The sequence below is a fragment of the Argentina silus genome, assembly GCF_951799395.1.
Source record: "Argentina silus genome assembly, chromosome: 22".
NCBI classification, from domain to species: domain Eukaryota; kingdom Metazoa; phylum Chordata; class Actinopteri; order Argentiniformes; family Argentinidae; genus Argentina; species Argentina silus.
In genome coordinates this window covers 6,394,987-6,411,172 of record NC_139676.1, presented here as the reverse complement: position 1 = coordinate 6,411,172, position 16,186 = coordinate 6,394,987, and the positions used below count along the sequence as shown (strand labels likewise).

Genomic DNA, 16,186 nt, shown 5'->3' with positions numbered 1-16,186 from the left:
TATATGAGGTAGTCCATGATTATAATCTCCTATGCGTTGTTTAGGAGCCTGATGGCAGTGGGAAAGAAGGATTTCAGTTATTCTGAGCAATTGAGACAACATTAAAGGTTCTCTCATAAGACCTGTAGTTGGCTGATGTGATATATATAATATGTCATTTATTGCAATTACCTGAACATGTATGGAACACTGCCCCAGGAGAAGTTGTTAAGATGCCAACAACCTTCAAGTGTGCTGTCAACCAATAGTGAAAGCATGTGTGTGTGTGTGTGTGTGTGTGTGTGTGTGTGTGTGTGTGTGTGTGACCTTTACGTAAAACAATTACCAGGGCATTATAGGGGGGGAGGGTTGTTTGTGTGTGTGTGTGTGTGTGTGTGTGTGTGTGTGTGTGTGTGTGTGTGTGTGTGTTACTGTTACATCTGTCATGTAAACCTCTAAGGACCTGTCAAAGAGGGTGGGCACATGATGATAACATGAATGGATGCATTTCTGAGGAATCTCTCCCTCACACTTCCAAACACATCTCTCTCTCTTTCTCTCCCTCCCACCCCACCCCCCCCCCCCCCCCCCGCCTCTCTCCCTCTCAGATACCCCTACCTTACCTACTTGTTGAACGATGTACGAAACAAATCTCTACTTAGATGTGTATCTTCATATATGAACCTTGAACATAGTAACGCATCCATGGTTACAATGCTTATCATATAATATGCAGTCATAAATTCCTCTTTATTTATTTATTATAGTGCAGAACATTATTACCTAGATCTTAGTTTCACTCAGGCAATAAAGAAACATAAAGTATAGGCTACCTTGCCCTTGCCCATTTCTTCAACAAATATGCAAAAAAGTTCCTGTATTTATGTGTGAATTAATGTGATTATAACTGGCACGACTAAGGTCCCTCAATCTCTCAAAATGATATAAACTACCTGCAAACCTTCTCCCTTTAAATTTGAGATAGGTGAGGTTACTGTCTAGTCTAGATTTTACAACGCTTACTCAGACATTCAAAAGCCAATAAAGCTGATGGGAAAAGTGTGTCATGTATTTTATGATGAAAGAAACAGCTTGCACCTAAGCTCTAACATTCCCCTCACATTAGCAACTCACCTGACACATAAGATGCCGTGACAACCGACAGACAGCGAGGAGATGATAAAACTGACGGAGGCTTTTTTTAAAACTCTCACACCTCAGCGCACCACACCTCAGTTCAACCTTATCTAATGAACTCGAGTCCCCGGACACACCTGTATGATGCGTGAGGGATCTACTTTCCGGTAAATAATTATCTCAAAACGCCCTGGAGCCGCACCCACCTCCAAGGGGTATATATTCTGCTACCTTGAACAGGTAACATCATCAGCTCTTCTACTGCGCGTACCACCCGATAGGTCAACCGTTAACTATCACTCGATCACTCAAGCACAACATGAGTGTTCAGTCGCTTCGCATGTCTTACTCCGGGGGCGGTGGTTTGTCGTCCTCACGGTCTCTCTCCGGGGTCGGGGGGTACTCTCGGGTCTCCATGTCCCGGGCACCAAGTGTCTACGCCGGGGCGGGTGGACAGAATGTCCGCATGTCCTTCTCAGGCATAGGTAGTGGTATTGGTGGTGGCTGTATTGACCTGTCCAACGGGTTTGGAGGGGACAATGGCGGTATTGGGGTGTCGGTTAACGAGAAGGCTACCATGCAGAACTTGAACGACCGTTTGGCCACTTACCTGGACAAGGTGCGCTCGCTGGAGAGCGCCAACAGCAAGTTAGAGATCCAGATCCGAGAGTGGTACGAGCAGAAGTCCGTGGGAACCACAGTCAGGGACTACAGCCAATACGAGGCGATTATTGCTGACCTGCGCATGAAGGTGAGCATCTGGACCTTAAATTTATTGAAGCGAGTTAGATGCTTTTTGACCAACAAAAGGCTACGTTTTGTATACATTCTCTCTTGCCTACATGTTTTATGAGGGTAGAGAGCATCTCATTTTGAAATCTTCTCATCTCATAATTCAAATTATTTTCAAGGTTATCCCTGAAGTGACAAAAACATTATACACTCTGATCATATATAATCCCTGTAATCAATTATGGCATTAAATACTCCAACTGTATCCTGAAGCCCATAGAGGCTGCCTGCTTCTCAAAGAAGCTGTCAGGTTACAACTGTGCCCTCAGGTTGTGGATTTGTAAAACCTTTGATTCAGAAGTAATGGATTCACTGAACATGAAAGACACACTTGTTGCGTACACATGCGTGTTGAGTTTATTTCCACTGAAAGAAAAAGGTTACCGTGACTAGAAAGGGCTTGGTTCCGGTGTGAAACTCAAATTGCCACTTTAGCCCAGTTTGTGTACCTGTCAAGTGAGTTGTTCCACTTTCACATCAATTTCCACCTACACAACATGTCAGAGGACAATGTTACTGCACATAATACTTGAATGAATCATATTACAATACAGTTGTACTGTAGGATTACCCTTTGTTTGCCAAGTCATGCTTGCTCATACAATTTACATTTTCCTAAATTACTTTGCCATAGAAGCACATATGTCACTGTGTGAGTGAAGGAGTCACTGACACACCTTCATACTTGTGGGCTGTTAAGATAATGGACTACAATTGTTTGAGTTTCTCTCAGATTTTTAATCCCTTAACAAATATATCTTTCATGATATCATACTACAGTATAAGAGACATGAAATTTGGCAGTTGACAGCTTTACCTCCTTTCTTCTCATCTTTAAAGTGATATTGTCTTTGTTTGTTCCAGATCACTGCTGCTTCCCTAGACAATGCCAGGATTTTGCTGTCGATCGACAATGCCAAGCTGGCAGCTGACGACTTCAAAGTCAAGTGAGTAGAACGTGAATGTGTCTCTCTGTGCGTGTGTGTCTCTCTCTCTGCTTGTGTGTGCGTGTGTGCGTGCGTGCGTACTGACACTTTTCACACAGAAAAAAAGTCACCTTTATTCACAGGACTTTTACATAAAACAATTACCAGGGCATTACTCCTTCACTCAACTGGTATGACTTGTTTTTGTGACACTTCACTGTCATATTTACCGTTGGTGGCACTACCAATTAGTCTGGTAACTAAATATTCTATTGTCTTTCCTTTTCCTCTTGAAAAGGACTACAATAAAATGACTATACTCAATGTTTTCTTTTGGTCTTTGATGTTGTGACCTCTATGTATTTCTAATTATGAAAGGGATTCAATCTTTCATTTCATTTCATCCATCCATCCATCCATCCATCCCTTAATCTATTCATTCATTCATGTTAAAGGTTTGAGAATGAGCTGGCCCTGCGTATGTCGGTGGAGGTGGACATCGCTGGTCTGAGGAAGGTTCTGGACGAGTTGACCATGGCCCGCTCCGACCTGGAGATGCAGATCGAAAGCCTGAAGGAGGAGCTGGTCTATCTCAGGAAGAACCATGCAGAGGTGGGTGTCCATTCCCCTGGGATCCGCAAAGGAGTCAGGCCAGGGTCAAAATGGCCCCAATGGCCCCAATGGCTCCAAAATGGCCCAGAGGTTCCCCAAGGCCTAGGCACAGATCTCGGATCAGCTTACCCTCATCAAGTTCTAACCTTATCCATTAGTGGGGGGGAGACTCAAAACTGACCCAAGACCAGTGTCTAGGGACGAATTCACTCTACTTTGTCTCTTAAAAGAGCCCTCAGTACTTGTTATAATACTGTGAACTATTCCTCATGGTAAAATGCTTACTGAATCATCGCTTTATCAACATCTAAAAAATCCTCATTCTTATCCATTCTCCCTTTAAGAAAACAGCATTCTAGCCTACGCTACTGTACGTCGAATGGAGTTACTAGAGGCATAATTGTTATACTGTAGCATGCCAAGCACTGTTGTCTTTGGGCGTACTATTGATAATACAAACAGCAGAGCAGACATAACTTGTCTGGTGTGTCTCTTTTGGCTCCGTTTCTGTACCTGTACAACAGGCAGCCAATGACATGAGGCCCTGCGGCCGTGTGGCACCAGCCTAGCAGTTTAACCTCAGCAGAGATCACAAGGTGGCGAGTCCCCTCTCCTGATGGATTAGTATAACAGTTTATACAGCATAATTATTTATTTACTCAGGGGCAGCTGTTAAGCAGTGGAGGCTGGTGGAGGTAGGAATCAGAGGATGGGTGCACGGAATAGAATGAGGAATGGTATCAGAGCCCATCCTCTGATTTCTACCTCCACTAGCCTCCCCTGCTGTACAGGATGTCACCAAAGCTAATGCTAACATCCTTATCATCTAGGCCTATACAGTAATGCAATCATGAAAGGTGGAGACTGTTACACTGAAGTGACTTGTTGACTCATAAGGTTGAACTTGTGACAATACCTGTGACACCTGTTGCATCTCTGGGCTCTTGAGAAGCACATAAATAGATCAAATGTATTACTGTTGTACTGTAACCTCACCTGACTTTCACCCAAATTGACCCTCTACCCGCCTGTCAGTGTGTGTGTGTGTGTGTGTGTGTGTGTGTGTGTGTGTGTGTGTGTGTGTGTGTGTGTGTGTGTGTGTGTGTGTGTGTGTGTGTGTGTGAGAGGGGGAGAGAGAGAGCATGAGTACTGTACATTCCCCATCCCCACCCTCTTAATCATAGCCAAGCCTCACTTAAACAACCCCATGTCTTTAAACCTGTAATTTCCTCTTCAGTTGATGCCCCCAAGATAGATGTGCCATATTACTGAGTGTAACCCATGCTTAGCTGAGAGTCAGACATTCAGACACCAGACATTCACCCAAGTTGACCCCTTTACCTGCCTTCCACCTCTATTGACCTCTGACATCATCAACAAGTTATATCCCCAACTGGTGTAAACCCTGCATGGTTAACCTTTGACCCCTCTTTCTCCGGTCCTATAGGAGCTGGCCATCCTGCGGGCCCAAATGGGCTCCAGCTCGGTTAACGTGGAGGTGGATGCGGCTCCCCAGGAGGACATGTCCCGTATATTGGCGGAGATTAGGAGCCAGTACGAGGGCATCGTCGAAAAGAACCGCAAAGACATGGAGAGCTGGTACAAGGTCAAGGTGAGGAGAGAGAGAGAGAGAGAGAGAGAGAGAGAGAGAAAGAATTAAACTTCTGGATAACCATTTGGATCTGTCTCAACTGTCAATAACTTCATTTAAAGGATCTTATCCACTTTTACAGTGAATACTTGGCCCTAGAAGTCCATTTTCTTTACTGCCCTTATTCGATAAAGATAATCGACAAAACACTCAACTTTTATAGAGACATGATTATACCCATGATAACTCCATTTGGGCCTTATTAGAATTATAAATGAAGAACTCATTGAGTAGCCACAGTTCCCACCCTGTCCCTTCCACCCCCTCCCATTGGTCAGCCTTGCTCATCCAATCCCTTCTCTCCCCTCTCCAGTTTGATGAGCTGAACAAGGTGGTGACCACCAGCACACTGACCCTCCAGACATCTCACAGTGAGATCAGCGAGCTGAAGAGGACCCTGCAGTCCCTGCAGATCGAGCTGCAGTCCCAGCTCAGCCTGGTAAACACATATACACACACACACACAAACACGCACACACAAGCAAGCAAGCTGTTAAACGTTACAAGCTACAAGTTAATTTTCACTGTAACCGCTGAAAATGACGGATTAGCTAATGAGAGAGGAAATGAGTAAACTTGAAGCCGTTTCATCATAATGACATGTTCGACAAAGCGATTTGATCAATTCTTTTGATTATTCTGTCACAGCTGCTCTTCTTTAACAGAAAACGCTGTGTACAGTGCAGTATGTTTAAAGGCATTGATATACAATCAAATTTGGCCTCCGATATATCAATATCGACAAGGTTGAATCATAACAAGTCTTTCTTTCTTACTCTCTCCCTCTTCCCCTCCTCCTCCTCCTCGCCCCTTCCAGAAAGGAGCACTGGAGGGGCAGCTGTCAGAGACAGAGTCTCGCTACAGTTACCAGCTCAACCAGCTCCAGATCATGGTCAACAGCCTGGAGCTGGAGCTGGGCAACATGAAGATGGACATCGAGAGGCAGTCCAACGAGTACAAGATGCTGCTGGACATCAAGACACGCCTGGAGATGGAGATCGCCGAGTACAGGAGGCTGCTGGACGGAGAGGCTGTTGGGTAAGACGGGAGGAGAGGGAGGGAGGGAGGAGATACTTTCTTGTATAATTTAACATTTACACCAGCACTTTTTGTAAAATCTAAATTAATCTCGATAAATAGGCAAAAAACTAAATCCATCCAGCCTTTCCAGCGGCAATATGGATCTGTAACCATATCGCTAATACCTATCTAATTTTATGAGAATCTGCAACAAGTACTTGATGCAGGGGCCAGGGGTTGAGTTGGAATTGGGCATGAAAGACTTACTAAGCAGAGAGGTGATTAAATCAATAAAGATTATTTTTAATGTGAACATACTGAAAACCATACTTTCTGTCTTCTGTCCCACAGGAGAACTGTGGTCACACAGGTGGTGGAGAAGGTGGTGAAGAAGGTTGAACAAGTGGTCGAAGTCAAACGTAAGCAGAAGCACGCTGTTCTCTCTCATATTGTTTTCCAATAATCAGTGAAAGCACTCGGAATTGGGGCTCATTCTAGAACCCTTGGACTATTGTTGGAATAGGAGATCATTCTACAATTCATTGGACCATTGTTGAAATAGGAGATCATTCTAGAATCTATTGGACTATTGTTGGAATCTGAGATCTTTCTAGAATCTATTGGACTATTGTTGGAATAGGAGATCTTTCTAGAATCCATTGAACTATTGTTGGAATAGGAGATCATTCTAGAATCCATCTGACTATTATTGGACTAAGAGATCTTTCTAGAACCCAGTGGATGTATTTGTTTGGAATTTTTAGGATTATTCTAGAATGCATCTGAGTTTTTGTTGGAATCTGAGGATCATTCTAGAATGCAGTGTATATATATCTGATATATGAATGCTTAACGTTCTAATGGTTCTCTTTGGTCTCCTCTTCAGCTGAGCCTGTGAAGACTACCAGAGTGAGGACGGTGGTCGAGGAGATCATTGATGGAGTGGTGGTCTCCCGCACGGAAGAAGTGGATCTGGAGCAAATGTCCAGTTAGAGCACCCCCCTGGTCTGGTTTAAATGAACTCTTAAAAATGTTGGACATCTTTGATACTATAAGTCAACCATCTTTGATTAGATCATCGATGGTCATTGATTGAAGTGTTCAATGAAATGAAAATAAAAAGAGTGATATATCTATTTGATGACTGTTGTTTTTTTACATCTCTCATTTCTATTAGGAAAAAAGAGTTATATCTTGTTCATCCTACAGCATATCTGAAACAGCATATGAGTCTGAAAAAGCATGTGTGTTTGATACCAGTCCTTATTCTATTTCATGCATTACAAAGAGCCCATCCTCCGATTTCTACCTCCACCAGCCTCCCCTGATCTGAAATCATACTGTAGTTAAAGATAATCTTTTATCATTCCATCCAGCACATCTGATATCATACCAACCATGTAACATGCTCTTTCAACACTTGGACACTAGGTGGCAGTATTCAGTTGATGTCAGGGACACCACTCTAACATCAAGACAGAGAAAGGTCAGGGCAGGACAGGAACCTAATAAACCTTTAGTTTATGCTAAATGCTAAGTGGGATCCTTGGGATGATGCCGGCTTTTCACTGTCTTGGCTCCCCGGTGGTGGAACGAGCTTCCTACTGCTGTCAGGACTGCAGAGTCACTATCTATTTTCTGCCGACTGAAGACCCATCCACTACCCCCCTGTACAGTTCCACTACTGTTAATAATAAAACATAAAAAAAAAAGAAATGTAATCCTTCCTTCTTCTAGCATTGTGACTGTCAAGGGCACCTACCATAGATTTTTTCCTTATGATGACTGATGTATAGATGATTCACTTACTTAGACAAATGTACTTGTTGTAAGTCGATTTGGATAAAAGCGTCTGCTAAATGTCAGAAATGTTAATGTAAATATAAGATGTAAATGTTAGGGTTACGTTTAAGGTTAGGATTAGGGTTAGGGTAAGGTTAGGGGTTAAAGTTAGGCTTAGGGTTTAGAGTAGGGTCGTCCCAAAGATCCCACTTAGCATTTACCTTTAGTTTATCTCCTGGAGGAAGAGAACTGAACTGACCTGACATGTCATGAACTTTCAGTATATAGGGTTAGGGTTAGGGTTAGGGTTAGGGTTACGACAGACTCACTTTTATTGCCAAGTAAAACCCTGAGTCATTGTCAGAGAGAGAGAGAGAGAGAGAGAGAGAATATTCAGCACTGTTAGAATCAATATGAGTTTTTGCATATTTTTAAATTGAGAGACTCTTCTTTAAATCATGTATTCTTTATTTAAAGCAGCACCTATCGTTGTTTGAGAGAGAGAGAGAGAGAGAGAGAGAGAGAGAGACACCAAAACATTTTAAAAATAGATTTCAACAATTCTGATATTTGTCTTTGCATTTCAGTTTACATCAGAGAATATTCCCTCAAAAGGAATATTTGACATTACATTGTAGAACACTGATACAAGCAAATGACTGGGGGTTTTCGTCTCCCATTGAGAGACAACACATAATTGCTCTCTGGCTGGATTGGGAGTTTGGATAGAGCTAGAGGGCTGTTTTTTAAAATAATATATCAGAGATACAGCTAAGATGGCATACTCTAAGAAGAGGTTTGTACTATATAGGGTTGAGAAGTTACAGGCAGGTCTAGTATGCTTCCATTCATGCCCTTTAGGATTACCAGTTCTATAGGAGTTTTCCAACTTCGAAAGGAAATGATGAAACTGACACTCCTCAAACCTTCCCTACATGAAACTATACACATTCCTCTGTTGGAAAAAGTCAATAAGACACATATTCACTGTGGAATTTCAAAACATATTCATCCGGAGACCAGGGGTTTGCTATTCTTCCATTCAAAGTCAGTGGGGGGAAAAGGAGAACAATTGTTGGTGTGTCCATCAAGAGAAAACAAATTACAAAAGATTTTCAGGGGAGAATAATCTGAAATCTAAAATGTGAGTGTAGAGAGAGAGAGAGGGTGTGGTTACTTTTATTTGTTTATTACAGCACTTTTGGAATCAATAAAGTTGAGATGATTATGGATGATTATCAAACCGGTGATGTTACCTGATGACACAGAGCCAGTTGTCTCCAACAACAAAAGATAAGTTGTGTGGGAACAGCAGAACTGCAAAAAGATGATTGAAGATGGTGGCAATGATACTGGAGACACAGTAAAACATGATTAGAATATGAAAGGCCTCCAGCTGTTCTCCCTGAAGGATGATGTCATAATAACACAACACTAATGTCGGTGTCTTATTGGGAGCCAAGTACAGATACTTAGTGGGAACGAGGACAGATAAGCAAACCTTATTGTAGTAAAGACAGGGGCTTGTACTGACTTGATATTGAGTTTGGGGTGAAATAGTTTCGCTCTCCAGTCGTGTGTCTGACTATACAGGAGCAGTGGTGGCTAGTGGAGGTAGAAATCCATGGATTATCCATGGAACGGGATCAGGAATGGTATGCATTACAATGAGCCCATCCTCCGATTTCTCCCTCCACCAGCCTCCCATGCGCAGGAGAGTGATGTCACACACAGCTAGGGGTAGAGGACAGAGAAAGAGAGAGAAAGTGAGAGGAAGGGAGAGACGCTGGTAGGGAATGAAAGTAGAAGATCAGCTTAGATCCACCAGATGGCAGCAAACAGACCCATAACAAACTCAGTTTAATCTGTCCACTATGTTCAGGCAGGCAGGCAGCCATATTCTGTATAGGCACCTAAAGCTCGAAGTAATACTGATACATTCTAATACATTCTATTATAAAATCTAGAATAGAATGTTATTGTCATGAAATCTTTGGCGTCAACATGAGGCATAGTTTACTGAGCTTTGCATATCTATTGCTCGGTCAAACCTAGGCGTTTCTGAAAGAGATAATTACCCTGAGACCTCTCAATATTGTGCCTTAAAGGTAGACGCTGCCAGAGACTTTAAAAAAACAGAGATGCAACAGACTAGAGAATAGAGCATGTTGCGAATTGAATGTGACTGGCACATGCACTCTGCCATCTTATGTTGAAGGTCAGTGAAACCAGTAGACGCTCTTGTTCGCTCTTGTTCACTACAATATCTTTGTTGCTCTGTCATTTCATTTTCATGCTCTGTCACATGCTCTGTCACAGGGGTGATGTCATATCCCAAAGTCTACCTTTAAATCTTATTTTGTCTGACTTAGTTACTTATCAACTGCAAATAACTTGGTATAACTTACTGGTAAACAACACAATAGGCCTGATATTTGCTAACTACCATGTACAGGTGTAACAATTACATGTTTTCTCCATTAGATGGCTCACTCATCTATGGAAAAACACCTCCAGCTTTCTTCAAAGAGTGCGAGGGGAGAATCTACCACTAGAGGTCAGTATAGCACTGCATCACCACAGCCGCAAGGACCCTTTCTCAATGGTTACAAACTCGATTCCTCGCGTCCTCTCCTCCGTCCTCCACTGGCTTCCTACTCAAAACACATTGGAGGAGCAAATCAGGGTTCCTCCCCTTAGATATTCTCCTCCAATGCTTTTTGAGAAGAAGTGAGTGGAGGACGGAGTAGAGGATGTGAGGACTGAAGTTTCTAAAGGGAGTTGATGGCCTGATACAAAATGTGTGATTCATGTTTGGAATAACCACTCTTGAGATGTCAACCGAATAGAGTGAAAATAGCTTGCTGGGTAAAAGTCCCATCAGTTGGTCAGTCCACTGGACTTTTACACAAACATTCAATGTTTGGAAAAATGAGTCATTCCTCATGTTTCCAGTGCCAGTTTGTTTTTACGGTTCAGTTTCTGCCCTGAAACCAGTTTCTGCCCTGCCAGTGAGCAGTGTTATTTAATAGATCCGCTACTGCTAAGCACTCTTACCCCCAGGAGTGCTGCACATGCTCAGGTAACAGGTCTGGTAGACCTAACAGGTCTGATAGACCTAATAGGTCTGGCAGACAGCGCAGCGGAGGCTGGTGGAGGTAGAAATTCGAGGACGGGACTGAGCTTCTGTCTAAGTGGGGTTTAGGAGGAAGTAATTAGAGCAGCTTCAAGCTCCTTTCGCTAGTATTTGAAAGTACACACGTCTACATACTGTGAAAAGGAAAACTAGAGATAACACACATAAGAAAACTTTTCCTCTCCTTATTTTGGTTGAATGCTTATCTGTACTGGAAATCCTCGTTAAACTCACTCACACCTGTGATATGTTGACTCATCAAGTCTCCTAGTAATTGAAGGCTCTTCTTCTCTCTTATCTTCTAATCACCTATTGTATGCACTAGATACACGATCTAGGTCATGGTCGTTTTCGCACAGTAATTACATGATCCAAATGTCTGCCTTTCCCTCCCCTGCCACAATCTCTCACAGTAGTTGGTGTACTTTCAAAGACTAGCTAAATGAACTTTTTACTTTTTTTACTCTAATTACTTCCACCTAACCCCCACTTAAAGAGAAGGCCACTCTCCCAGCCCTGCAGACCTCGGTTTGAATAGTCTTTGATATAATTTCAAATACTTTGATTGAGTTTGCAAACCCCGCCCATATACTGGAGCACTCCAGGCAGGCTCAATCAAATGCTAAAAGATATTTAACCTTTATTTATCTAGGTTAGTCTCATTGTGATATAATATATTTTTGATGTATTTAAAAGTACCTGTAGCTCTATATCCAGAGTGAGATAAGAACAGGGTGTGGTTCTATGTTTTAAATTCTGAAGTTGTTTGACCTGTTGCCTCTAAGTCAGCTGCCTCTGTCCCCATCATCTCCACTGCAATTCCCCTCAGAATTGTGCAACCGGTCCCTTGTTAAAAGCGGTTATTATTGCCACACAGTTTGTGTCTGATTCACATTGCTCTGGTGGGAGAGGAAGACCCGATTCAAGATTCAAGATTCAAGATTCTTTATTTGTCACGTGCATACAAGTATACAGTGAAATGCAAAAGTGACAGTGACCTGATGCGAGAGACTAGCCAGTATGTCAGTGATGTGAGTGTCAGGAGTGTTTTTAGCTGACAGATTGACGGTAGCGTTTGATGTCAGTGACACTAGAGAAAACTGAGGCAGAGCAACGCCAGGGGGTGAAAATTCACAGGCAGTTAGCGCTTGGCTGGGGCGGCGTTCCCATTACCAATCTCTGTCCCTCTTCCCGAAGGGTACACTTATTATTCATAACCCTCCATAGATTCATAAGGATAAGGATAGGGGGAAAAAATGGGGGATACTGTATATCTCCATCTAGCCCATGATTAAATCAATCCTATGTTTTGAAATGCGATGCAAGGGGAGTAAAGGAGACAGGGGAGGCTGGTGGAGGTAGAAATCAGAGGACGGGCTCATTGTAATGCATGGAATCAAATGAGGATTGGTATCGAATGGTGTTTGATCCCATTCCTCATTCTATGAACATGCATTACAATGAGCCCATCCTCTGATTCCTGCCTCCCCCAGCCTCCCCCAGCCTCCCCTGACAGGAGTGCACACTTGGAGACCTGAGAGAGAGCAACGTTAGGGGGTGAAACTTCACATGCAGCTAGCGATTGGCTGAGTGTTAGGGTGCCCTTGGAGGCATTCCGGAGAGTCTTGCAGCCTTGACAGATGTTATGGCTTTCACAGATAGTTCTGGTGCCATAGCCCGTCTGTGACCTACCCTGGCCAGAGGTCAGAGCCTTTCCCCAGTTGATGTGTCAAACTTAGCGTTGCACCAGAATAGAAACTGTCGGTAGTATGAAGAATTTCCCCCGTTCACTGAATTCCTCCGTCCTCTCTCTTTTTCTCTCTCTCACACACATATGCACACACGCACACACGCACACACACACACACACACACACACACACACACACACACACACACACACACACACACACACACCCGTCATAGGGCCTCCCGAGGCAGAAGGCTTTCATAATCAGTTTTTGGAAAGGAGGAAAATACAGTAAGTTCAACTTAACTTGTTGTTAAACACATGACAGCTTTCATCTTGAGAAATACCACATAAAGGGGTCAAATGTTTTCATGTAAACCAAGTGGTGATGTTGAATGAGCTGCTAATTACTAACTTGCAGCAAATCTAATTACAGTACACGTACACCAGGGGAGGTTGGTGGAGGTAGAACTTGGAGAAAGGCTCATTATAATGCATGGAATGGAATGAGGAATGGTCTCATTCTTCATTTAAAACCATTCCTCATTCCATTCCATGCATTAGAATGAGCCCGTCCTCCGATTTCTACCTCCATCAGCCTCCCCTCGTACAGTATACGCCTACAATAATGAATGTGTTGAGTGACAAGGAAATGGGCCAGACCTAATAACTGTTTATAATGACAGATGTGGTCTACGGATAAGGTGTTTAGTAGATGAAAATGTAATGACTGGAGTACTCAGACAAAGGACTCAAAGACATGACTTGGAGACAAAAACTTAAATCCAATAGAAAAGTCTTTACTTTCAGATAGGTTTGGTACACAGGTAGGCAGTCAATGGATAGAATTATCCAGGAAAAGGGTAGGCAAAGCAGGGTTTGGTGCACAGGTAGGCAGTTCAAAAAGGCAGGCAGATAATCCGAAAAGGGGGAGGCAAAAACACACTCGGAGATAAAAAAAAAAAAAAAAAAAGGAATACTTATCACTAGGAAACAATCACTGGAACGCTTGACACAAAGTACAAAGACAAACTGGCACAGAGACAGGGGAACACACAGACTAAATACACAGGGAAGGATTATGAGGAACAGGTAAAGCCAATCAGGGCGGGGTAGACGGTCACACAGGTGGGAAAAGGGCAGGTGGTGAAGTGTTTGAAACGAGAGACAAGGCGCGGAACACAAAAATAAAACAGGAAACAATAAATGAATTACATGAAACAAAGACAAACATAAACTAAGAAACAGGACGACACGTTACAGAAAACAAACAAATTATAGCTGCACAATTACACAGCCAAAAATGATGTCACCTAAAGATGAGGTCACCACCCAGCAAATTTAACCGCTGTTTTTTGTAACCAAGAAACAAGCTTCAAATCAATGTTTTCAGCATTGTGAGCATTGTTGTCTTATGAAAACATTGGCAGGAAGGAAATTGTCTATGTCTCTGAGTGTGTGTGTGTGTGTGTGTGTGTGTGTGTGTGTGTGTGTGTGTGTGTGTGTGTGTGTGTGTGTGTGTGTGTGTGTGTGCGTGCGTGCATGTGTGCGTGCGTGCATGTGTGCATGCGTGCGTGCGTGTGTGTGTCTATGTGCGAGTGTGCGTGTGCGGGTGTGTATGTGTGCTGCAGCCTATTTATTCTGCTCAAATATCAATATTAGGCCGTCCAGCATTAACGCAAGCGCACACACACACACACACACACACACACACACACACACACACACACACACACACACACACACACACACACACACAGATAGCTGTGCAACACAGATAGCAACTCCATCAACACAAAGACTCTCATTGTTCAACCGGTCAGTGTTTGCCTCCCCATTCGATGTTTTTGTATGTATCGCTAGGCAACAGAAGCCCTTGGTGAGTAAGAACCTCTCTACCAGTTGTAACACTGTGTTGAAAACCACTAGAGCAGGTCTGAGGTCAAAGATTATTCCACCAGTCGGGTGTGTCCCATTTTAGAGTGGTTTAAAACCACGCCTCAGGTCATTCACTCTCCTCCATGGTCACAGAGCCTGTTCTTCACTCCTATTGAGTCGTGCGTGAGTGTGTAAGCTTCAAGGCACACAGCAGCACACAGGACTCTTAGTACCCTCTCAGTGTTTCAATGCCATATTTTGTATTCATGTTTTCCATGTTGGGGAAGTCAGACATTGTCCCTACCATCCTGTCCTGAAACCACACTGTTATCTCACACATGGAGTATTACATGGTTGTCATGACTCCCAGATAAATACATGTTCTGTATGTGATGAGAAAATGTGTTTACAAGCTAATGTCACATATGGAATCTTTCCATAAACTAGTTCTATTTGATTGAAATGATTACAGAAACGATAAGGATGTGTGTTTATTTACCAGCAGATTTATTTTCTGAAACAAAACATTCACACACATAAGAGCAAATTGTTCACTTTTTATCTACTGTAGGAGTGGAAATAGGTGTGCATAGCTTCCCTGTGTGTGTGTGTGTGTGTGTGTGTGTGTGTGTGTGTGTGTGTGTGTGTGTGTGTGTGTGTGTGTGTGTGTGTGTGTGTGTGTGTGTGTGTGTAGGGGGATACAAAGTTAGGTTGACTGGAGAGCGGGGTAACACCCAAAAAGCTAATGCTAATATATACCCAGGGTTATAAAACAAAACAATTTGAACCGTACACAGGTATTGATGCTAATTGATTATACTCACTGAGTCAAAGACGCACCTGTTTTAGGATAGCTTTGAAGCTAACTCAGGCTAGTATAAATGACAGCACAACCCACTAGGCCTCATCTTTACGCTAATACAACACAGGATGTTGATACTGCAATTCATCAACTTTCACAGTAGGTCAACAAACCACACGTGGCTAATTCTGATGCTAAGGTACCACAACAAGACTATACAGGATCTGCTTTGTATACAGTCCATGTACAGTATTACAGCAATATTCTGCTAGTGATATTTTTACTGTTTCCAGAATGTGAGAGTATGTAAGTGAAATTGACAGCATTGATGATTCTTTGCTTAGTTTACTTTCCTTTTATTTATCTGCTGCTCTGTAGGGTAATATAGCATGAGTTACTGGGGCAGTGTGAATACTTCAGTATACTCAGGCCCAGATGGACTACTCCATCTTGTCCATCGGAGTGAAGCTTCAGTTCACACATCTCTGCATTCCTTTGGACCTACTCACACTCATTATATCATCAAGAGATAGTCCAGCTGTCTTTCTCTTTTTGTCCCTTTCCCCCCCTTTAAGATCTCTTCAAGTGTTCTTTCCCCCTCCATCCCTCCCCTCTACTTTTTCCATCCTTCTTTACCACCCCTCCTTCCCACCCTCCCTCTGATGAAAGAGAGATTCAACATTTTTGCTCAAATAAGGCAAAAATATCCCCAGTTGAAGTCCATTATTAGATGGTAGTGGTAGATAGGATTTCTGCTGAAAGTACACTAAACCATGTGTAGC

The 16,186-nt window shown here is 42.9% G+C and overlaps 1 protein-coding gene across 1 annotated transcript; it reads left to right on the top strand.

Annotated features, from left to right (window-relative positions):
* Positions 1 to 1,358: 1,358 nt before the first annotated feature.
* Positions 1,359 to 7,253, top strand: LOC310821711 (keratin, type I cytoskeletal 19-like). The gene is made up of 8 exons (XM_083693865.1): positions 1,359 to 1,867; positions 2,773 to 2,855; positions 3,290 to 3,446; positions 4,894 to 5,058; positions 5,411 to 5,536; positions 5,915 to 6,135; positions 6,469 to 6,536; positions 7,004 to 7,253. Exons 1-8 carry the CDS (start codon positions 1,436 to 1,438, stop codon positions 7,108 to 7,110), a joined length of 1,359 nt encoding a protein of 452 aa, XP_083549991.1. The 5' UTR covers positions 1,359 to 1,435; the 3' UTR covers positions 7,111 to 7,253.
* Positions 7,254 to 16,186: the final 8,933 nt, after the last annotated feature.

Bases quoted from the DNA above. Each gene is read 5' to 3' on its own strand.
- LOC310821711 (XM_083693865.1), top strand. From the start codon at position 1,436: ATGAGTGTTCAGTCGCTTCGCATGTCTTACTCCGGGGGCGGTGGTTTG. The intron at 1,868-2,772 runs GTGAGCATCTGG...TGTTTGTTCCAG, and splicing joins TTGCTGACCTGCGCATGAAG to ATCACTGCTGCTTCCCTAGA. The intron at 5,059-5,410 runs GTGAGGAGAGAG...TCCCCTCTCCAG, and splicing joins AGAGCTGGTACAAGGTCAAG to TTTGATGAGCTGAACAAGGT.